At 40.1% G+C, this 25399-nt stretch overlaps 1 protein-coding gene across 6 annotated transcripts in view; it reads left to right on the top strand.

The window, feature by feature from the left end:
- Window positions 1-5412: 5412 nt before the first annotated feature.
- Window positions 5413-25399, top strand: part of LOC144499724 (putative ribonuclease ZC3H12C) — a 62774-nt gene continuing 42787 nt past the window's right edge. Inside the window, exons 1-2 of one of the 6 annotated variants that reach the window (XM_078222066.1) lie at window positions 5420-5774; window positions 7386-7483. In XM_078222066.1, the coding sequence (XP_078078192.1) occupies window positions 7457-7483 (27 nt within the window). In that variant the 5' untranslated portion in view covers window positions 5420-5774; window positions 7386-7456. Of the gene's footprint in view, window positions 5775-5840; window positions 5963-6126; window positions 6161-7385; window positions 7484-25399 lie in introns of those variants that run through there. The other 5 variants (XM_078222067.1, XM_078222069.1, XM_078222068.1 and 2 more) reach the window with 5 other exon arrangements.

Consider the following 25399-nt stretch of genomic DNA (forward strand, 5'->3'; position numbering starts at 1 on the left):
TCTAGCTTCAAGTTGTTGCAAATGCTTCAGCGTTATTTTTTTCCACTGACATGCTGGGCTTCCCCCTTCATTGTGGATTGGAATATTTCTAAAGCCTCCTCCTCCTGTGAATTACTTTAATTGTCCATCCATTTATGGATGTGGCATGAGTTTAGATCTGATCCACTGGTTGTGATATTGCTTAGTCTATCACACGATACTTATGCTGTTTGCCACGGAATAACCCTGATTTGTAACTTCACCAAGTTGCCACCTCATTTTTAAGTATGTCTGGTGTTTCTCCCGGCATGTCCTCCTGCACTCTTCATCTCTTCATTGCACTAGAGTTGATCCCCTGGCTTGGTAGGAATGGCAGAGTGGGGGCCGGGCCATGGGGCATTATACTTGAATACAATTCTGCTACTGCTGATGGCCTGCAGTGTCCCATAGTTGCCAAGTCTTAAGATGCTGGATTTGTTTGAAGTATACCACATTTATCACACTACACAATGGAGGGTATCCGCAGTGTGACAATGGGGCTTTGTCTCCACAAGGACTGCGGGGTGGTAACACCAACCGATACTGTCATGGACAGATGAATCTTCAGCAGGCAGTTTGGTGAGGATGAGGTCAAGTATGTTTTTTCCCTCTTGTTGTTCGTTACTAATTTAAACTCTTTTCAAGCATTTAGTATAACGTGACAAGCCAAAGACAGGAGTCGACTCAAATTCTCTTAAACGTCAGTTTATTTAACACTTTAGGTACCAAACTCAAACTTACAACAGTTGCAGCACTTTAGCTATTTAAACTTAACTCTTAACTGAACATTAACTCTAATTCTTTAACTGAAAACAGATACAATCCAGTTCAGAACAAAATGGCCAGGTTCATTCCCAATGTAGATTCTGTCCTCATGGTCCTTCTCTGAAGGTGTTCTTCAGAGCACTCTTGCGACAGTTGATCTCAGAGTTATCGCTGGAACATGTGCCTTTATCCTCAACTGTCCTAACCTTCCAGAAAATTCTGTGGCACTCAGCCAATGGTGTAACAAGAAATCAATCACATTGTCTGACCAGGCCAATGGAATTACTCACAGAAAACTCCATAATGCTTAGTTCAAATGTCACGTAGGTCACATTGCCTTAATCCATATATGGGTATGGCAGGAAATCTCAGCACCACAGAATCTAGTGTTATCCAACCATTCTCCCTTGTGTGGTCAACACAGGAAGTATCAGGTCACAGCTCTCAGTCCAGACCACAGCAACAGCAACTTTACAGCCTGCATCTGCTTTTAATTATAAGTTGACTAAAAATCCCAGCATGCTTAACTCTCAGTCAGCATTGCTCTATAAAGCCAATATTGCCATTATTGTTGTTAAAATCATTGTTGCAGTCATTCTTTCTCTGTCCACACTCTTGTTGGTTCCCTCACCACCTGCCACAGTCCTAGTCGAACAGCCTTTAGGACTCAGTCAGCTCGATCAATAGTGGTGCTATCGAGCCACTCTTGGTGATGGACATTGAAATCCCCCACCCAGAGTACATTCTGAACCTTTGCCACCGTGAGTGCTTCCTCCAAGTGATTTCAACATGGAGAAGTAGTGATTCATCAACTGAGGAAGGATGGTGCATGGTAATCGGCAGGTGGCTTCCTTGCCCATGTTTGATCTGATACCATGAAACTTCATGGTGTCTGGAGTCGATGTTGAGGACTCCCAGGGTATTCCCTCGACTGTATACCACTGTGCTGCCACCTCTGCTGGGTCTATCCTGCTGGTGGGACAGGACATACCCAGGAGTGGTGATGGTGGTGTCTGGGACATTATCTGTAAGGTATAATTCAGTGAGTATGACTGTCAGGCTTTTGTCTGTGGGACAGCTCTCCCAATTTTGGCGCCAGCCCACAATATTAGTAAAGAAAACTTTGCCGGGTCAACAGGGCTGAGTTTGCCATTGGTGTTTCTGGTGCCTGAGTCAATATTGAGAAACATTGGAGCAAGTCAATCACTGATGTTGACCGATGATACAATTTGTCTTCCAGGCAAGTTAATGAAGGGAAAATATTAATTGGAGGTACCAATGGAAGTTGTAAGCTGGCTCCATTATATAGAGTTAGATAAAGAATGATTAAGTGCAGAGTTTAAGTTGGAGTAGTGCATAAAATACCTAAAGCAGGAATTAATTTATCTTGAGGATTGACCTTGCTGGTTTGAAAATATTAGCCTTATTGAGGGTGTTGGAATAATCAATGGAAGTAAAAGAAACTGAGATGCTACAAGAGGAACATCCTAGATTGTCTCCTGACTGTGTGGTGACAAGATCTCAATTCCATAAAATCAGACAGGAAGAGGAAGAATCTTTGAGAAAAGGAGAGGAAGTGGAAATTCAGTTACCTAGTACTATTTTCAAAAACCTAAACAACAAGGAGGAAGGTTAAGAAAATGAAGCTGATATGTTTAGCCCATTTTCGTTAGTAGAAATGCAACAGGCTGATCCTGAGTTAAGAGAGCTGTATCAAACTATCTACTCATAGAACGAATCAGAATCAATACCTGAGTGTTGTCATTTAAACAACACTGTTAATGAGGAACTGGAGACCACCTCAGCAGATGAGGAATGGGCAGTAAGTAGTTCATCAGGTGGTAGTTCCATCTGAGTATGGTAACAAACGTTTATGAATGGCTCATGAAATTCCAAGGCAGGTCACTTAGTTATTAGGAAAACGCTAAAATAATGAAACATTTTTATTGGCTAGGGTTGCATAAAGATGTAGTGGGAAACCCCAATTAACAATTAAAACTTTCAATTCGATACCAGCTTTTGAAGCACCGTTTCACATGATTTCCTGAGGTGGTGCCTTAAGGGCAAATTATGGCAAAAGTGGTAGAATCAGATCAAGGCTCAAATTTTATATCACAAATATTCAAAGACATAATGAATACTTTGTGAATCAAACAATTTATCATCCATCGTCACAGGGAACATTAGAAAGATGGCATCAAAAGCTAAAGACCATGATTAAAACCTATTGTCAGAAATGTCCTTATGATTGGGATAAAGGGATTCCATTTTTACTGTTTGCAATCAGAGATGCCCCTAATGAATCAACAGGATCCAGTCCTTTTGAACTGATGAATGGGCATGAGGTGAGGGGGCCCCTTAAATTAATTAAGGAAAAATTTATAACACAAAGCTTTATCAAATTTATGAAGAAAGACACAGAGAAAAACAAGTGAGAGTTCAGCATGTGTCAGAGTGAAGACAGGGATTGTCAGCTTTCTGAGTTAAGAAGTAGAACAAGACTACTGGGAGACCGAGTTTAAGGAACTCGTGTTTACACTGCAGTTGAAGCAACGGTGAGTTTAAAGTGCAGTTTTGTGTGTCTTGGGGAGAGATATGAGTTGGGTGAGAAACATCAAGTAAATGATCTGAATGAAAATCATTTGCATATGTGATAGTCCTTTGTGTCAAGCTTGTGGTAACACTTTACTGGTTTATGTGCCTGTAAAGATATTCCCGGGTAAAGGAATATTGGGAATTTCATTCCTCTTTTTGTGTTCGTATTGAGATTTTTCAACCTTTTTGACTGGTGTAATATGATTCACTTTTCTTCATTAATACATATTTTATTATTTGTGCTACAAGTTCTTTAGCAGACTCCTGTGAATTTGTTCAGTAACTTTTCTCCTTGGTTTCTAAAAACATTAGAATCTATCAAGTCAGGTTTTACTCTGGAATCTGATTTGTCCAGTATTAATATCAGCAGTGGTCATAACAGTACGGTATTAGTACCTCACCCATGTCCTCAACCTCTGTACATGAATTCACTTTTCAGTTCCTAATTGGCCCAATAACCTATATCGTAACCAATATAGACCATGACCTCCAGCTCTTCAACGAACCCTCTCAGATTGTTCTGCAGCAATCATTTTGTAGCCTCATTATGTCCTCTTCACAACTTACTTTCCTACCTATCTTTGTGTCAATGGAAAATTTGGCAATCATCCCATCCATCCCTTCATCCAATTTAAAAATAAAAGGGATCACCCATTTAAGACAGAGATGAGGAAAATAAATTCTCTAAGAGGGTTAATAGAACATAGAACATAGAAAGCCACAGCACAAACAGGCCCTTCGGCCCACAAGTTGCGCCGATCACATCCCCACCTCTAGGCCTATCTATAGCCCTCAATCCCATTAAATCCCATGTACTCATCCAGAAGTCTCTTAAAAGACCCCAACGAGTTTGCCTCCACCACCACCGACGTCAGCCGATTCCACTCACCCACCACCCTCTGAGTGAAAAACTTACCCCTGACATCTCCTCTGTACCTACCCCCCAGCACCTTAAACCTGTGTCCTCTCGTTGTGAGTCTTTGGAACTCTTCCCCAAAAGGCAGTAGAGACAGAGTCTTTAATTATTTTTTAAGGCAAATTAAGATAGATTCTTGATAAGCAAGGGGATGAAAGGTTATCAGGGCAGGCAGGAATATGGAGTTGAGCATAAAAATCAGATCAGCCATGATGTTATTGAATGACGGAGCAGGTCAAAGGACTGAGTGGGCCTACTCATGCTGCTAATCAGTCAGCCATTAAGAAAAAAGGTCAGATTGATGTTTGGGATCTAACCCATCATCAGAACTGAAAACTCACTCCAATCATAATAGTTGCTGTGCATTTTCAGCATGTTTTTGTCTAAATTGTCTGGCAATTAGATAGCATCATAGAGGTTTACAGCATGGAAACAGGCCCTTCGGCCCAACTTGTCCATGCCGCCCAGTTTTTACCACTAAGCTAGTCCCAATTGCCTGCATTTGGCCTATATCCTTCTATACCCATCTTACCCATGTAACTGTCTAAATGCTTTTTAAAAGACAACATTATACCCGCCTCCACTACTGCCTCTGGCACAAAAGGAGAAATGGTGGCAATGATTTTAGCATTACAGTCGCCATAATAATTTGAATGTCGCATGTTTTCAATAGTTACTGACAAAAATTGAGCTTTACAATTTTCTAATTTTGGTTAAATTCACGAATGAAGGGGAGGGGGGTTGTATGGAGTAGATATTAAGAATACTGTGGTGTCTGTTGGCTTAGTTGGGTAAATGGCACCAATAGCGTGGTGTGGAAAATGCCAACAACACCGGTTCAATCTCCATACCTGCTGTGATAGTTCATTGAGGCCTGCCTTCTTACCTTACTCCATGCTTAATGTGAAATGGTACCCTTCAAGCTATAAACCATTGTATATCCCCGTTTCTAAATGGAGAGCCTATAAACCTTCATGGATTATTGCCACCGTTGAGCTTAAAGGTTAACAATTAGTGTCACAGGAGTTTGTTTTGCTAAAGATAACAAAATAAAACAATAAATGTAGCATTAAAAAACCACAATATTGAGTAACGGGGTGAAAGGAGTGAACACTGCTGCTGTCGGGGCTGCAGATGGCAGCAGCCGCGGGACAGCGCGAGACCGGGAGACCAGTCTTCAAATAAAGAACCGTTTAAGCGCGAGCTCCGGATCTGACCGGCCCGGACCGGACCAGACCAGGCCAGGCGCCGGCGGGTGCAGTACACACCGGGGCGGCTGCGGGCAAAGAGATGGAGGAAGAGGAAGCTGCTTCGGAATCCGTCCGCTGGAAACTCCATCAGTGCCCGCACTCGGCCTCCAGCTCGGGGCCGTCAGCGTGAGTCAGCGGCCGGAGCGGGGAGGGGGGGGGAGAAGAAATCCAGGCCCGACCCGGGAGCGGACTGAGAGAGTGAGGCCGGTGTGGGCAACTGGGCCGCTCCTGTGAGTATGGAGTGTCCGCCGTGTGTTTCTCCGTCCCCCGCGGGACCGTTACAGTGAGCAATGGGGCTGATATTCCGCTTACTCCGACACTAGGCCTCTGGTGGGGAGCAGGAGGCTCGCTGGCCGCTGGTTACCAAGCTGTGGATATTCATTAAGAACAACAGCCAAACTTCATCTATCCCGAGGCGGTTAGCTGGCGCTTTATTCTTTTTGTATAATAATTATAACCCCCCATCCACTCATCCAAGTTTATATTTTAGTAAGAATTATAATTACAAACCCCACCATTTACTCATCACAAGTTGATATTTTAGCATTTTCACATTCTGGTAAATTTTTGACTCGAATCTGTTGGAGTTTTGGACAAGATCCACTTTTATTTGAAGGTTGACCATTTTCGGATGTTTTGCCACAGCGAATATTGTTATTGCTTTAGAAGTTTCTTTCCTGTTCTAGCAAATGCTCGTGTAACAGAAAGGGTGTGCTTTGCTGATGCAGGATGTCCTGCACTCATCTTTTAAAAAGCTGTGGAATGTTACACTTCTCCCTGAAAGTTAACAATGTTTCTTATCGAATTTGAAAATATATTTAATTGTATATAAGTCTCCTGCATTATCGTGAATTGGAATCTACATTTTATTTCATAACATGGGAATTCACCAAGCTGAAACATTTCCATCTCTACTCCTGATTTAGCCAGAGATGTTTGTGCTCTGTCATCTTTTTGCGGCAGCTTTTCTACATCCATGAAATAGTGTGTATCTGCTCCCAAGTATAGCACGATTTTCTTAAGTTTTGTCACCAGTTTGAAATTTGCTGTCTGCCCTAGTATTTTTCCCCAATCAAACTCTACTGCTTTTCTAATTTTCCAAATCTGGCTACTGATCGATACATTCTGCTTTTTGAATATTCCTAGCTGGCTGCAGAACTGGACCTTGCTACTTACTGCCTACCGCTCTAACTGTTCTGGCACTGATTCCACAATGAACCTTTACGCCGCTGTAATAGCCCTGAACCAGTCCATATTCTAACAATACCTCCTGCCTAAGGCTTCTGATCTCAAAAAAGGCACTTGGGTGCTTTTCCTTTCTTGTATCAATCCCCAGATGCTTCTCAGTAATCATTTCCTATCTCCATTCATGTACTCATTTGGCTGCTCCTTGAGCTTCCTTTTGTCTTTCCATCTATTATTGGGACCTGTTCTGATACATCCTTGGATTCTAAAAAGCGTAATGCACTGGTTATGATTTCCAAAATTCCATAGATTCTAGATAGGTCCCAGCAGATTAAAAGTCAGCAAACATAACCTCGATTCGAGAAAGGATGAAGAGAGAAAACAAGAAACACGCAGGTCAGTTAATCTGACATTAGTCATCAGGAAAGTGCTGGAATCTATTATTTAGAAAGTCTTAACAATGCACTTAGAAAAGCATAGTATGATCAGACAAACTCAACGTGGGAAATCACGCTTGACAAATTTATTAGAATTTTTGAGGATGTAACTAGTAGGAGCTAATAAACATAGTATAATTGCATTCCCAAAAGTCATTTTGTAATCACACAAGTCAAGGGCTCATAGAGTTCTTGGGTAATCTTCTTTCTCCTTCTTAGGCAGTACCTCCGGAGTCGAGAATGATTTGCTTCCACACTAAAAATGAGTTCTCGGGTGACTGAGGAGTCCAATGCGCAACCAACAGTCTCGGTCACAGGTAGGGCAGACGGTTGGAGGAGTGGGTGGGTGGGGTGTCCAGTTGCCATGCGCTCCTTTAGCTGTCAGGCTTGGCTTCAGCTTGCTTTCGGTGATGAAATCCAAGGTTCAGATCCTTCCCAAATGCTTTTCCTTTATGTGAGGCAGTATTGGGCCAGGGATTCCCAGGTGTGGTGGGCTGTTGCACTTTTTCAAGGAGGTTTTGAGGGCATTCTTGAAATGCTTCCTCTTGCCCTCCTGGGATTTGCTTCCCGTGTCAAAGCTTTGAGTAGAGGACTTGTTTTGGGAATCTTGTATCAGGCATGCACATGATGTGGCCCACTTAGCGAGTTGATTGAGTATGATCATTGCTCCGATGCTAGGGATGTTGGCCTTGGTGCACCTGCCAATGAATTTGCAGGATCTTGTGGAGGCAGCACTGGTGGTACTTCTCCAAGGTTTTGAGATGCCAGTTGTGCATAGTCCACTTCTGAGATATAGGAGTGGATATCACTACTATTCTGTAGACCATAATCTTGGTGCTCGGTCTGAGGTCCTGGCAATATATTAGCATGGATGGATGATTGACAAACAGGAAGCAAAAAGTAGGGATAAATTTAGATATTTTCACATTGGCAGGCTCTAATGCTGCAAAGATCAATGCTGGGGCCTCAACTATTTACTATCTATATTAATGACTTCAATGAAGAGACTAGAGTAATTTATCCAAGTTTGCTGATGATGCAAAACTGAGTTGCAAGCAAGCAGTGAGGAGGATGCAAAGAGATATAGACAAGACTATATGAGTCTGCAACAAGTAGATTGCCAGATGGAGTGTATTGGTGTGAAAGTGTGAAGCTATTCATTGTACCTGCATGCTAATTGTGTGTTCCTTTAATGAGTAAATCCAAGTGTCTCTGAAAATCAACATTTAAAATTTACACGTCTTTTAAATAATGTCCTCTTTTTAGGTCAAACCAAACCAAGTAAACAAACTCAGATTAAATCAGGACAAAGTAAAAGGGGCAGCTCCCCAAAAAGGAGGGGGAACAGCCCGAACAGAAATCAAAGTACAAAGGAAACTTAAAAACATCAAATTAAAATGTGATTATTAGGGTCAATAATGCACCCCAACCCCTGCGGTGCCCAGCGGGCGCGGAAAGCATCAACCTCGCCCGTGGACACCGCATGCTCCCTCTCCAGGGACACCTGGCCGTGAACGTAGCCGCGGTAGAGGGGAAGCATAATGTCCAGGAGGTAAAATGAGGAATCTGCATTGGAAACTCTTCTGTTCAGAGTGAATTGGACAGCAGGGATTTCCAAGAGACAGCTTAAGTTGTGAAGTGCTAACTCTCAAGAGGGCTTTGCAGTCTGCCTCATCGAGAAATTCTGTCCAAATAAAGGTCAGTTCAGATATAATCACTCCACATACTTCAGCCTCATCGATATGCCTTGTGGATTTAGGACCAAGTGTTTCTTGTAGCATCATGGTGGCCTTGACTGTAAGCCAGATAGCGCAACAAGATGTGCACTGTGCCAGCTGCTCTGGTGACATCCAGCCACTTTTCCACCATCTAGTACATCCCTGATTCTGGTGACCATGTCAGCAGGGCCCTTTCCTCCACCAGTCACCTGAAATTGTGCTTGAGGGGATTTAAGGGGATGCAAACACGAGGGAAAGAGGAATAGGGGGATAAGGGGGTAGCATGAGCGGAGGTAATTTGTACTAAAGGATCTTCGTCTTCTGCAGTCCCTCAGGACTGAGGATGACTTTCTTCCACTCGGGGGTTGTAGGTACTGAGGTTTCTAATAGTCCAATGCTGGATCACACTGCCACAAGTAGGGCAGGTAATGTTTGATGAGGTGAATAGGTGGGATGCTTTGATTTTGGAATGCTCCTTCCGAGGTCAAGCTGTTTGTGCTTGACCTCTACCTGGGCCTACTGGAAACATTTGTAATGTTTGGTACCTTTGTGGTTGCTTCTTCTCCAGCATAGGCAAGAGATTCCCAAGTATAGGTGGGGATATGGAATTTTTTTTCAGGGAGACTTTGAGGATGTCCCTGAAATGTTTCCTCTGCCTTCCTGGTAACCACTTGTCATGATGAACCTCAGAATAGAGAGTTTGTTTTCGGAGTATTGTGTCAGGCATGCGTGATCCTTATCAACGGATCTGCTATACTCCCAATACAAGTGCAAACTGGGATCAAGCAAGGTTGTGTCATCACCAATGTTCTTTTCCATCTTCCTTGCTGCAACACTCCACCCATCTCCTTGAAACTCCCCACCAGAGTGAAACTACAGGACCAACGAGAAACTAATCAACCTGTGTTGCTTCTAGTCCAGAGCAAAGAGCACCTCAGCCTCTGTCAGCCTGCTCTGTTGCACAACACTGCCCCACTCACCCCCGAGAAGAATATTTGTTGACAAAGACTTGAAACTCAGCACCAAGCTCATGGTTTGCAGGTCTGAAGTGCTATCTGCCCCCTGTATGCATCAGAGACATGGACAACACACAGCCAACATCTTAAATCCCTGGAGAAATACCACCAATGGTGCCTCTGCAAAATCCTGCAAATTCAATGGTAGATAGACATTCGAGTATCAGTGTCCTTTCTCAGGCCAACATCCTAGCCAACTAAGTTGAGCGAGCCCCATTGTCTGTATGGATACAAGTCTCCCAAGCTAAAATATAACTGTTTGACGTAACTACATATTTCTGCTTAATCTCTTTTAGTAAGGTATTTCAATTAACTGAATCAAATGCTTTGATCAGTAGATGGAAACAGTGAAGAGTTCCTGATATTCTCAACATTTTGGGGATTTTTTGTCTGACAGCAGAGACTATGTCAGAGGTTCCTCTGGAAGGTCTAAAACCACACTCTTTTTGAGGGCTTTGTCAGCCACAGCAAGTAGGCAATTCAAGACAAGGCATGTCAGGATTTTCCCTACTGTGGGCAAGAGAGAAATACCTTGGTGGTTTCCACAGCATGATTTATGCAGCAAAAGCAAGTACAACGATATGATTATTGGGTCTGGTTGGCAAAAAACCATCAGTCCTACCAGATCCTGTTTTCTCAATTCTTGAGTCCAGCATTCCAGGGAAGGACAAAGGAAATGCTTTAAAGACATTCTTAATCCCTCCTTGAAGGGCAGTGACATTGACCTTAGTGACTGACTGGGAAGAGCTTGCTGTCAGTCATTCAGAATGGTGACTAGTCCATTGTGTTGCATCTTGCTTTGAGGCTCAACACCTTAATAAAGCAGCAGATCTGTAATAGAGACGGAAAGAAAAGGAAGTAGATGCTGCACTCAGGGCATCCTGACCCATGTGCCCAAAGATCTATGGTTCAGGAATCTGCCTGCTCAGTCTCATGAAGGCCTATGACAATTCACGACCCTGAATAGACATCATTCACTATTTCATGGGGAGTTTCTGTCATTAATTTTATTTAGTAATACTGATTGTAGATTTATAGTGGTTCTACCATCATCAAGGAACTATTACTACAGAATTGTTTGGCTGGCGCAACTAGATTGTAGGTGCCAGGAGCAAAATCAAATGGAACACTTCCTTGACATGTAAAAGCAAGTATGATATTGCCTTGTCTGGTTGAAGAATGGGTCTTTGAAATTAAGACTTTTCAATTGGTGTTGTATTTCCCAAATGGACAATTAAAAGTGCAACAGGAAGTAGTTAAGTGAAGTAGTTAAGTGAAGTATCAACTTTCACAAAAAATATCTAGAATGCAGTAAATTAGAAATAAGATAAAATGAAATTTAAGATCCTAACGAGCAAGAAAACATGTTGGAGAATAGGCCCAGCAGACTTAGTGTTGGTTTCATATTACACCACAAGCGTAAATATTCCTGATATGAGTAATATTGTTGGTTTCAATGTGCATACCTGAGCCGAAAGTTATCAATGGCTAGACTAGCCTTAAGCATTCAAAAGCAATCTAAAGCTTTAGGTGCAAGCGTTATTTTTCTTCTCCCCCCCCCCCCCCTCAACTTTTGTACACACCTTTTGAATATTGTCTTTCAAACAACAGGGTGAGGAATCTATTGGGTTTATTATAATATTTGACAGTAATTAGTGTTAATTCGGTTTCTTTATTTTCTGTGAAATTCCTAACATTGGATGAATTGCTCCTTAATTTTTTATTTTAAGCTCACAATATAAATTAATGCTAGTGATTAGTTCTTTACAGCTCTTTACTTTCAGATCAGTGACAAAGTTCAACATTTAAAAAATATATACATATTTTCTCTATAAACCAATTTTGAAGATTTCATCTTATGCTGAAAAGAGAGTTCTTTTCTACCACTAAAAATCCAGTATTTTGAAAGTTGCTCATCGTGTATTAAATGAAGAAGACCAGGTGGAAGAAGAGGATAAGCATTACAAATTAAACTTGTTATTGAAAAATTGACAAGTTCAGAGTGGAAAAGGCAGTTATTTTTAAAAAGGGAGTCAAATATTGAGGACAAAAGGGACAATGTTTGATTAAGAAATTTTACACTTGATTTATAAAGAAAAATCAAGGTTTACAATGTAGTTCTCCCTCACTTTTGAGTAACTGAAAATTTACACAAATTGTCAGGATTAGTTAAGGCGCATAATCTGCCTTGTAATCTTAATGCTTTGAGGTGGTCTGTGCACGATTTTCTCTTGATTTTAATGGGCCATAACTTCTGAACTCCCCAGTGTCACATTGGGGAGATACCCCAAAGATGTGCTGGGGAATCCCTCTCAGAAGTTCACACTGAGAGTTTGCACAGCAATTGCCCTGGCCCTCCTCGGACCTTCGATTTCTTCCGTAAATTGGTCTCTTCACTCCCACTCTTCTGCACATTGACTCTGGGCCTCAAGAATACACTGCAGTGCCTGGATCTCGCCTAGTCTGAATCGGAAGGTTGGGTGAAACAGGCTGGAAAAAAATAATGCAAGTAATCCAATGCTGATTTCCACTCTGAGGAAATTGCGGCCCAATGAAACTGAGCAGACTTGAATTTAGACTTGCGGACTTCGATTACCTGTTCACCATAATATAGTCAGGAAGGTGGGGGAAGATCAACCAAAAATGGGCAAACCTGTTTGCTGTTAATTTTTAAATGTCTCTGTTACCCCTTTGTTCTGAACCCCTTTGTTCACCAGTCTTGAGATGCCTAGCTGTTCGCTACTTAGTTGGGGTAATATTTACAGTAGCTAGTAGGCCAACCTATGGTTATATATTGTATTTGAATTCTTTCCAAATTATCTGCATATGTTTAGTCCAATTTCGGATTAGTAAATGTTAGTAACTATTAAGTTAATTTCTTGTCTGACACATTGAATGACTAGTTGATTATTATAAATTCTAGTCATACTTTAAACCTTTAGGAAATTGACTGTACCCTTGAAATTTGAATAGCTTTGTTGCTTGAATTCTGGGAATATTGAATTTTTTTCAGTGAAGTGTCTTTAACCCGTTCATTACTGTTCTCTCTGAATACAACATGTTTTCAGATTGGATGTGATAATTACTTTAAAAACTGAATCTGTTCCCATCTCTAGTCCTGTGGATTCAAGTTTCAAGAGCAGCCTACACAAGGACATTTATTTTTAATTTGGCAGTTTTTTGATACTGATAGGTTTTTGTAGAAGTTGTATAAAGACAGCAATAAAGTAAAACCTGCATATTTAAATATAAAGCAGATATTGTCTTTCAATGTGTCTTGTCTTACTACAATAGTAACAGGGTTTTGGTGAGGTCCACAACTAGCCAGGTGTTTTTGCTGACAGCCTGCTGCCTAATGACTCATGCCCTCATTCAGCAGCTGCCTGCTAGTTCCTTTTGTTGTTGGCATTGTTGCTGCACACCCCTTGTTAATACACATGATGCCCAGGGCAGACCTTGGTTGACATCAGTGTACTTGTCTTAAGAGGCCCCAAGACCTGACGTGGGATAGAAGTTGGTTTGCATCTGCCTCAGAAACTAATTGTGAACTGGATGATCTCTTATTGGCTAGAAACATGCTTTGGTAATAAGGGAAAGCATAGACATTGTTGGTCCATCTGTTCAGCTATTCATTGTTCTCACTGACTGCCTGGATGCCTGCAGCTCAAAGTGTATACGGATTTTTTTGTTAACTGCAACATAGAATCAAATGTCTGTCTGCTTTTCAACTAATGTAAGTGATAGAAATAACATTTTTAAAAAATGATAGTTGTACTTTCTTGTGCCAGGACAGTTTATATTGGTAAATATAAGCAGAGTTTATGTAGTAAAATAAGTACAGAATTTAAGAGCATCATGATGATGTAGATGACTTCCTCTTACTAATTTTGAATTGCAGCCTATCTAATATTTGGAAACTTTGGTGTCAGAATGGTTCTATAGTTGCAATATAATCCACCATTTTAAGCAGTTAGTTAAACTTGAATTTTAGAAAAGCTGCAAACTATTCTGTTGGAACAAAATTATTGAGAAGAAACAACTAGAAAGCATTTTTATTGTCTCTGACTTTTGTATCAATAAAATGTGTTACAGAAAATCTACAGTTTAGTAACCTTAGTGAAAGATTTAGGCAAAAATATATGAAGCTTTATTTTCTTTTTGTGCAGGCATTTAATTGATAAATAATTGTTTTATGTTTCAAAAGTAAATAAAACCAAAAATGGCTAGCTAGTCAACTTCTGGAAAGAGAAAGAAAAGTTTTTTGCAAATGCCCTTTTTTTTATGGATACTAACTGATTGATTCTATATTTACAGCATTTGCTGCTTTTTTCCAGTTTTTGTACTGCTTCATTTAATTTGTACAAAACAAAGGGGTGCTAAGTTATCTATTACCCTTTTTGGTTATATTGACCTATATTTGTTGCAGCAAAATGCATTTTTTTGTTATGTTCTTTTGTGCAATGCAGCATACTTTGTAAATACAATATAGGTTGTGGCTAGGAAGGGGTTAAAATACATTGCTATTGTGTCCATACGTGCAGCAATTAATGCAAACTTTTCAGTGAGCAGACCACCAGTTGCTTGCCTTCAGCAGCCTTCATGGACATCTGGTGGTCCTTTTGCATTAACCAGTTCATTTTATGCAAGACCTTTATTCTTTTTCAGATTCTGATTGCACAAATTATTGTTAGTTTTTAATTTTAAAATTAGCAAGGGATTTGTAATGTTATCGACTTAATACAGTAATTTGATGGCTGCTACAACACTGCGTATGGTATGTACAACTTACTATCTGGAGTGTATTCTTCTGTTATACAAAATCTGCTTCAGTAGACAAAGAAGTGCAGAAGAAAACTTGGAACTGAGCAGCCATCGTGGTAGCATTGCTAATAGTGTAACAAATAATTTCTTAATTGTTACTAACATTTACATGAATTCCTATGTTCACCATTTAATAGGTATGATTAGTCACTTGGCCAGATATCCTGCTCTGTAAAAATTTTTTTCTATTTCTAATCTGAATGTACCCTTTAAAGTTACACTCCAACTATGGGATGACATGTTAAAAGGCTGTGGAAAACGGTGTAGAATTCTTGATGCAATAGACCAGCCGAAATTTAACTTGTTTTAATAACATTTTTGTGCCTTTCTGATTTTCTGAGCAGGATAGGAAAATATTAGCCAAAGAAACCCACAATATAGTATTGAACAGTTCGGCATTTGAATAATAACCCTTTAAACTGTGGTTCATATATATATTTCCACTTTTTTGAGCTATTGAATGAGTTAACACTGGATGTCTTTTTAAAGATAAATCTAGTGTTGGTATGCAGTTTTTGTTCATTTGTCTATACAATGTTAGCATCCAGTAACATTCATGGTATCTAGTTATTTACTCATGTTGCTTTGATCTAAACAGCAGTATCTACGTGGTAAAAGGAACTCACTCATGTCAAGGGCTATACATCTGTAGTATATTTTGCACAAATACATTGTAAATGAGTGAATGTTGTATTACAACAATATTTGAAGATGAACAAGATGTGATACAAGATAAACTGTGATGATTTTTCTTTTCCTGACACCTAGCAGGCCCATTTGTTCCTTGTATAACTGTGGTACATATGCTGTGTGCAAATTGAGCACCTATTGCGCCATATATCGATGCGTGTCACTGTTATTTCAATGATTGGTGTGTATATATCTTGGTTGACTTCCAAATGAAATGTTTCAACTTCTATATAATGTCGCTAACAGCAACTTGTTCCATTGTGAAATGTTGGAATACCCCAAAAGATTTAGCAGCTGTTCATTATGGGGATAGTCCTGCAGTCTAAAGTAGTATTGAACATATTACTTAAATTTGATTATCAAGTACTTTCTTGGGGGTGTGGGGAGAATATTCAAAATCTTTATATTTTACTCTGTTTCTTATGCTATTTTCTTTATGATCAATCTGAGAAGACAAATTCTTAACAAAAATAGATCTCAAACGACTTTCTAACCATGAGTTGGTACAGTGTATATAACATCCCCAATAAAAAGATGAATATCACCTATTGAATAACTTCTCCATTTGTGATAGAATGCAATCTATAAGACAATGATGTCGGTGTTCCATGATTTGTTTGGCAGTTGTATTGTTCCAAAAGGGCAAGCCAGACACACTCAAGCCCCTGCACTCTTTGGCCTTTGTTCATTCAAAATTGTCCATTCAGTATTAGTGCATTCATGATGGTATGCTGAAGCATTGCATCCTAGCAACTAAGTGTAGTTGCTTAGCATCACATTTTTGAAATAGATTCATCCTTTTACTACATAGAGAAAATAATTGTTTTTACAGTTGGATGATTTCTCTCTGTTAAATGTTATATTATAGAAACAATACAATCCTTGATTAGATAATCTAGTGCACCCATTTTGTGTGTTTTTGCTTGTTGTTGTAAAAAATGAGTATCCAGATTATTCGTCATTCATTCAGTCTCCACGTATGAATGTGGTTTTCTGTTTTCCATGGAACTAAAAACACACCTTGTGGGCACCAACAGTTTTACAAGAGCCTGTTCTAACGGGGCACTTAGGAAATCATATTATGATCAAAGGAAAAGGAGATCGTGTTTGGCAAATGTATTGGCATGTTTTAAGAATCTAACTGGGAGGATAAATAAAGAGGAGCCAGTAGATGTAGCATACTTAGATTTCCAAAAGGGATTTGATAAGGTCTCCAATTAAAAGGTTAATATGCATGATAAGGCCTTAGAGTTGGAGTAATAGCCTTGTGGTGGATTGCTTAATGAACAGGAAATAGAGAGTAGGATAAATGCGGCATTTTCATGTTAGCAGACTATAATTAGTGAAACGCCACAAAGATCAGTGCTGGGGCTTCAGTTTTACAATTTATGTTAATGACTAAGACTGAAAGTTATGCATCTGAGTTTGATGATGATACAAAGTTAGGTGGGAATGTAAGCTGTAAGGAGGAGACAGAGAGGCTGTAAAGATGTATATAGGTTAAGTGAGTGAGCAACAAGGTGACAGATGGAATATAATATGGGGAAGTGTGAGGCTATTCATTTTGGGAGTAAGAATTGATGGGCAAAATATTTTTTGAAAGGCATGAGAGAGACTTTAGTGAATACAAGTTAACATGCAAGTAAAGCAAACAATAATCAACATGCTGTGGGTTGCCACTGACCAGAAACTGAACTGGGCTTGCCGATCCTGGCCACAAACTCGATTCCTCATCCTAGAGTCATGGCCTACAGTTGAGAACTGCTGTGTTGGGCTGTCATTTCCCTGAATAGTATACTGATTGTCTCTTGGTGAATAGTTCAGCAATCTGAACTTGTTCGTTAGAATATCATATAGCAGGGAGTCTTCGTATATTGCTTGTATGACTTGAATCCTTTTTATACTGTTAACTACATGTCATAAGTAAATTATCAAGTCAATTTATTTGCAAGCTCTAAAATTGCTAGCAGATTGCGATTTTAAGTTTGACACATTGAGAATGATATTTGTAGATTTGTGTCTTGACACACTTGGGTGATATAAAAGGACACGGTATCTTAATGTTCCAGCTTTAAATTTAATGTAAATTCATTTGTTTAAGTGAGAGGTTCAGTGACGTACTTGTTGACAGGGGTTTTCTCTCGAGGCTATGTATTGCTACTACTCAAGCTCATGAAACGCAGTGTACTGATTTTAAGACATGATTTTATTTAACCGAACGATTGAATGGGAGAATGATATAAAGTAGCACAGCACTCCAGATAGAGGTTGCGGCCCACCCGATATCACTCAGACATGTCAACAGACCCAGACTGTTAGCAGAATGGGGACACAGTATAACATTGAAAAGCAATCAGGTCAGAAGGAATACAGCGGTAGTTAAGTTTCAAGGGAGTAAGACAAGGCTGGAAGGTCTCTACTTTAATGCCAGGAGTATTAAAGGCAAAATGGATGAGTTAAGGGCGAGGATTGACACGTGTAATTATGATATAATAGCCATTACAGAAACGTGGTTGAATGAGAGGCAGGATTGGCAGCTCAACGTCCCGGGATATAGAATCTTCAGGCGAGACAGAAGAGGGGGTATAAAGAGGAGCAGGCATTGCATTATTAGTTAAGGAGACAGTTACTGCAGTAAGGAGAGATGATATCTTGGAGGGGACATCAAATGAAGCTTTGTGGATCGAGTTTAGGAATAAAAAAGGGACAGCTATGTTGCTAGGTGTTTATTATAAACTCCCCCAGATAGTCAGTGGGAAATTGAAGAGCAAAGATGCACAATTCGCAGAGGGGTGTAAAAATAATAAGAGGGTAATTATATTAGGTGATTTCAACTTTTCCAACATTAATTGGGATAGCCATCATGTCAAGGGCTTAGATGGAGTAGAGTTCTTAAAATGTATACAGGAAATCTTCTTGGGTCAATATGTGGAGGATCCAACAAGGGAAAGAGCTCTGCTGGACCTAATTCTGGGGAATTAAGCTGGACAGGTGGTTGATGTGTTGGTGGGGGAGCATTTTGGTGATAGCGACCACAACATGGTCCAGTTCAAATTTGTTATGGACAAAGAAATTGACAAGTTGCAGAAAAAGGTTTTGGATTGGGGGAGAGTAGATTTTAACAAAATTAGGCAGGATCTGGCCAAAGTAGACTGGAATGAGTTACTTGTGGGGAAATCTACGGAAGAGCAGTGGGGGGTAGATTTTCAAAGATGAAATGGAGAGGCTACAGGCCCAACATGTTCCCTCTGGGTAATAGGAAGGTGTAACAAACCCAGAGAACGATGGATGACCAGAGACATTCAGGATACAATGAGAAGGAAAAGAAAGGCTTTTAACAAGTATTAAGGGGAGTACGTCTGTGGAGGCATTACTGGAGTACAGAAAGTGCAGGATGGAGCTTAAGAAATCAATTAGGAGAGCAAAGAGGGGATATGAAAAAATGGCTGGTAAAAGTAGTGAAAATCCTAAGATATTCTATAGGTATATCAATGGGAAGAGGATAACCAGGGAAAGAGTAGGGCCCATTAGGGACCAAGGGGAAAATCTGTGGGTGGAGGCAGAGGACATTGGTAGGGTGTTAAACGAATATTTCACATGTCTTCACCCATGAGAATGAGGAGGTAGTTATGGAACTTGGGAAGAGAGACTGTGAGGCTCTAGAGAAAATTATCAGAGGGAGTGACAAGGTATTGGCAGGCTTAAAAGTGGACAAATCTCCAGGTCCGAATGAATTGTGTCCCAGGCTGCTGTGGAAGGCTAGAGAGGAGATTGCAGGGGCTCTGACCCAAATTTTTAATTCCTCCCTGGCCACCGGGGAGGTGCCAGAGGAATGGAGAACAGCTAATGTGGTCCCACTATTTAAGAAAAGTTGTAGAGACAAACCAGGGAACTACAGACCAGTGAGTCTCTCACCTGTGGTTGGGAAACTACTGGAGAAGATTCTGAAGGAGAGAATCTATCTCCATTTGGAGAGGCAAGGTTTAATCAGGGATAGTCAGCATGGTTTTGTCAGAGGGAGGTCATGCCTAACAAATTTGATTGAATTTTTTGGGCATGTAACCAAGTGTGTGGATGAGGGTAGTGCGGTTGATGTAGTTTACGTGGATTTCAGCAAAGCCTTTGACAAAGTCCCAAATGGGAGGCTTATTAAGAAGACTAATGCACATGGGATACAGGGTGATCTGACAAGGCGGATTCATAATTGGCTTAGCAGTGGGAAACAGAGGGTGGTGACAAATGGCTGGTTTAATGACTGGAGGCCAGTGATCAGTGGCATACCACAGGGATCCATGCTGGGCCCCCTATTGTTCATCATTTATATAAATGACATAGATGACTATGTGGAGGGTAGGATCAGTAAGATTGCTGATGACACAAAGATTGGCCGGGTGGCTAACAGTGAGGTTGAGTGTCTTGGGTTACAGGAAGATATAGATGAGATGGACAAATGTGCAGAGAAGTGGCAGATGGAATTTAACCCTGAAAAGTGTGAGGTGATGCACTGTGGAAGGAGTAATTTGACCAGGAAGTATGTTATGAGAGGTCTGACACTGGGAAGTTCCAAAGAACAAAGGGACCTTGGCATGTTAGTTCATAGGTCTCTGAAGGCGGAAAGGCAGGTTAATGGGGTGGTGAAAAAGGCACATGGTACACGCACCTTTATCAATCAGGGTATAGATTACAAAAGCAGAGAGGTCATGATGGAGTTGTATAGAACTTTGGTGAGGCCACAGCTGGAGTAGTGTGTGCAGTTCTGGTCGCCACATTCTAGGAAGGACGTGAACGCACTGGAGGGGGTGCAGAGGAGATTTACCAAGATGCTGCCTGGGATGGAACATTTAAGTGATGAAGAGAGGTTGGATAGGCTTGGGTTGATTTCTCTGGAACAGAGAAGACTGAGGGGCGACCTGATTGAGGTGTTCAGGATTGAGGGGCATGGACAGGGTGGATAGGGAGCAGCTGTTCCCCTCAGTTGAAGGGTCAGTTACAAAGGGACACAAGTTAAAAGTGAGGGGTGGGAGGTTTAGGGGGGATTTGAGGAAAAACTTGTTTACCCAGAGGGTGGTGACATTCTGGAATGCGCTGCCTGGGAGGGTGGTGGAGGCAGAATGCCTCGCATCCTTTAAAAAGTACCTGGATGAGTACTTGGCACGCCATAACATTCAAGGCTATGGGCCAAGTGCTGGCAAGTGGGATTAGATGGGCAGGTCAGGGCGTTTCATGCGTCGGTGCAGACTCGATGGGCCGAAGGGCTTCTTCTGCACTTGAGTATTCTGTGATTCTGACAAAGCCCTCGCAAGGGCAATTATACAGTTACAAAATAATTTCTCCCACCTTTCTGGTAGGCATATTCCAGTAAACATTAATACAAATCAGTCAATAATAATCCTGTCATTAACTCCAACCAATAACAATACACATCTTGACCTCATGGGATTTCATTTATTAGTAATTCTGGACGTTACCTTCCTTTTGTTGCCCAGCGACACAGGACACTGGACAGTGCGATGGGAGAATGATTCCCACTGAATTGAATCCATGTGACACTTGTCCAACCCTGAGAAATCCTTTGTCTGTCTTGCACCTGTGTTATCAGCTTGGAGCTGTACAGTTCTATTCATCAAATTGGCATTGGTAGCCATCTTGTTCCTGACCACTGCTGATAACATAACTGCATTCAGTGGAACCATTGTCCTCTGGAATGCAGGCACTGTCTAAACCTACCCCCATCTAGCCCTGCAGTACCTTGTCATTAACTGAAACTTCACAAAATCCTAAAATCAAACTACATTAATTTCATAAATTCAAAATACATGTTTTTTAAATGAAAAATACTTGTAAGTTAAATAGAGCTGTCTTCTATAGCAGCAGCCCTTGTCAGCATTCCCCTAGTCCAAGATCATTCACTCTTAAGTCAATATTGCGTTAGTGTTCTAAAACCTATAGTCATGTGTTTTATTAGCCTATTCTAGCCCCCTACATCAGTACTATATTATACAGCAGCATTTTAAGCAAGTGTAGGTGTGTGCCAAAGCTAAAGAAGGATTTTATGCTTCAAATTTACCTCAAGGTTTACGTTATTGGAATATCAGTTGAAACTAATGTCTTAACATGAGACACCTTGGTAAGCATTGCTAATGGCAGCTACAGTAGTGTGGTGGCTATGTGATTTATCACAATGACATTGATGTATGGGATCAGACCAAATGATGAGCATTTCAGATATGCAGTGCAGTGCATCTTGAGCCTTTATATATAGTTTGAAAGAACTAATTTAATTCAACTTTATCAGAAAAATGTTCTATGTTAAATGATGTGTTGTAGCCTCTGACAAAACTGACTTGCTCATTGCTCGTAAGTGTGAACTAGATGCTGAACTGAAAGTTTGTCTGGTAGTAAACAGGAAGGATTGCAAGCCATTTGTGGGTTTTTTAGTTGCTCTAAGTGGGTCAATGAATTGAGTCTTTAAATATCGACTTGTTTTTTAGAAATAATGTATATACTGTATGTGCAGCGTTTCTTTTTAAAGTTATCTGGGAGGGTTTCCTTATAGAACTTGGCTGTTTTTATGGCAAGAATTTCTCATCCAAGAGTTTTTAGAGGCCTGCGTTGGGACATTTTGCTAGTGTGGTTGCAAGTTAAATTTATTGCATAATCATACATATTTACGTACAGCAGGAAGTTGAAAATCAGCAAATTATTTTCTTCTCTTGCCCTTGCAGTTCAAGCATTCTACTGTTACATGCAACTATGTTAACAACAGCTATTTAAGTTTTTATTAACATAAGAAAGGTTACTTGAATTGTCATTGCAAATAAAAGAATGGTGAATATGTTGAATAATTACTTTGCAGTTTTACAGTATTTACAATGCGGAAGAGGTCAGAATGGTTCGACATCTCACAGAAAACTATATTGAATCAGGGAAAGGGACTTGTCAAAATTAATATAAGTAAAGCAACAGTAATTTTTTAAAAAAGGCATTGAATATTGATGGCTTGCTTTTGTGGAATAGTGACTTATTATTCCATCATTCAGCGCTTTGAAGGAATAAGGTGAGACCATTGCAGATGCCCTAACTATAATCTTCCAAAGTTGCCTCTCAAATACTTCAACTTGGAAAAATTGTGCATGCCACTCTGCTGTTTAAGAAAGGTGAGAGGGGGAAGCCAGAGATTGGTAAGCAATGTGGATGGAAGCATAATCTATTAATATTTCTCTTTGTAATGTTACGTGAATGGGTAAAACTGTAGCAAATAGATTTCAATTTAGTTAAACATGAGGTTATCTACTTTGGACCTAAAATGGATATTTTCTAAATAGTGAAGAGCTAGAAACAATGGAGATTGAAAGAGACTTGGGGTCCTGGCATGTTGATCATTAAAATTTCATGAGCAGATACAGAAAATAGTCAAAAAGGGTCATTGAATTCTGGCCTATATATCTAATGGACTAGAATACAATGGAGGTAGAAGTAACACATTCTATTTTTAATATTTTCAGCGCCCTCATTGATCGGAGGATGCAGTTAGTGTGACAAAATTACTCTTGACAGTTTCCATTATTAATGTTGACAGAGTCGTTTGCACATGTGTAAAATTTAATTTATTATTGATATAGAATGTAAATACAAATTATTCCCATTAAGGACCTTTTTTTTTAAAAAAAGTGGTAAATTAACTTAGATGGCTATGAGCAATCCCATGGAACTGTGTGGAAGTAATTCTGGTGGCCTGGTAAACTTTTTATCCCTTGACCAATACTATCAAAACAGAAATTGAATGAATGCTGAGTTGGTAACCTTGTGACATTTTTTTACCAATTGTTTGGGAGGTGGGGGATGGAGTAGAGATGTGACGAGCAGTGTTACAAGTTGAGTGTAATGGAACAAAGCAAGGTGATGGCGGTAATCCAGAGACCTAGGGCAATGCTCTGGAGGCCAGAGTTCGAAGCCCATCACGGGAAATCAAATTCCACATAGAACTTGAATTCTGTAAAAGGAGGCTAGGAGGCTATTTCAGTCAGTTCAAGGGTAATTAGAATGGGAAGTAAATGTTGGCAGTAAATTATATATCACTTTTCATGACCTTGTGTTATCCCAAAGTACTTCAAGCCAATGTACGTTTTTTGAAGTGCTGTAATACTGTACAGAAATATTTACACAAGATGAAATAGATTTAATTGAGTGGATACAGCTTCCCTCCGGTGGAAGAATCCTAAATAAGAGGGTAAAGGATATCTAGCCAGATGGAATCTTTTTCAAAAAATATATACAATTTAGGGGCATAACAGTGCAAGAATAAAAAAGTAATGCATTTGGACACTTAAGTATATTTTCTGCAGTTTGAGCATCATGTTGTGGCAGGACATTTAATTCATTGACAACCTGCAGCATAGATTTGTTAGGATGGTACCAGGATTGGAATCTAATTACAAAAAGGGTTTTGAGAAACTGGAGCTATTTCCATTTGACACAAGAAATCTTAAGCATTCCAGTGATATTTAAAATTCTGAAAAGTTTGATAAATAAAGACTAATTCTGACTCTGAGGGTGATAAATGGACCATCAATTTGAAACTGAAAATGAGTAAAGAGAGAGGTTAGAAGCGATTATTGAATCCATGTTCGAACATGGATTGCATTGTAGCAGGGAGTGGCACAGACGATTGCATCTATTATGGAAGGAAAAAGTAGGAAAACATTTGAAACGGGAAAATGCTAGGTTGTGTTGGATTATTTTGATTGCTCTATCAGATTTAATGGCAAGTCAACTGTTTGAATTGTCTTTTACTCTAATACCATTATTCTGCCATCTTCTCTATTCTTAAATGAATGTTCTGATAACATTTGACCCAGAAGTAGTACAGTAAGGAAAATTTGCAATTTGTAATTATTTTTAAGAATGTTTGAAAAGGACTTTATGATTCTTGGTCAGGCTCCAGGACATGGAGGGGATCCAGTTAGGGACCAATAATGTTTATAAAGTTGGTAAACGTTGAGATTCAAGGCATCTGCTTTTGGAATAAAGCCACAAGATTCCATGAATTTTGAACAAACGAAAACTTAACTATTGTTCAGAAAGGTCAAACAATTTTCAATGTCTATCATATCCTCTAACATTCAGGATAAGTCTGAGGCACTTATGAATTAATAGACGAACTGTGGTCAGACACATCTCGCAACAAAATAAATGACATGCAGCCGAGTCCGTGGATTTCTCAAAACCCTATTCAGACCTCGGTAAACACCCCCAAGTCAATCCAACCTATTAAAACTCTGTCTATGAGGAATTTCCAGCTGCAGCTTCAAAGATCTCTCTTTGGAATTCTCTCTGACTTGATGACTTTAACAATTGTCCACCGCACAGTGTTTCAATCTCACTTTGAGATTCCTTCTGCCTGGATTTCCAAGTATATTCAACACAAGCTCACAAGCACACTTTCAGAAGATGGCTGTGCCAGGCAGAACCCCACTGCTCCAAAGGGGTACCTTTGTCCCAATGGCCTTCTGCACTTGCTTGCAGCTCTTTTTTTAAAACCTAACTGGATCCTGTTTCTGTCCTTTTTTGTCTTTGTGACACTTATTGGTTGGCAGACTACCTCCAGAAGAGTTGTTCACTGGCCCTTGAACTATTCTGGTGATTTATTAAAACACTCCTAGACGATTTAGCCAGGAATCAAGGTAACGAGCATTGGAACATCCTGTACCTTAAATGTTACAATCTCCACAAATAATTTAGCACCCAGGGATAAACAGATCAATGGATTTCATGATGACTTTTAAGAGTGTTCATCAGTTATAAAAGTATCAGTTGTAATTTTCTTGGATAATAGCTGGCAATCCTTGACATGGAAGCAGTGCCAACAGGAAGTAAGTTAAGACCTGAAGTCATGTGGCTGGCAGACACGAAGGAGAGCTAGAGGCAGAAGGTGTTCGTGGGGTGTTTAGGTGCAAGCTGAGTTCTCTACAAAAAAAGTCAGTTTTAT

Source organism: Mustelus asterias, chromosome 10 (genome assembly GCF_964213995.1).
Source record: "Mustelus asterias chromosome 10, sMusAst1.hap1.1, whole genome shotgun sequence".
Lineage (NCBI taxonomy): Eukaryota > Metazoa > Chordata > Chondrichthyes > Carcharhiniformes > Triakidae > Mustelus > Mustelus asterias.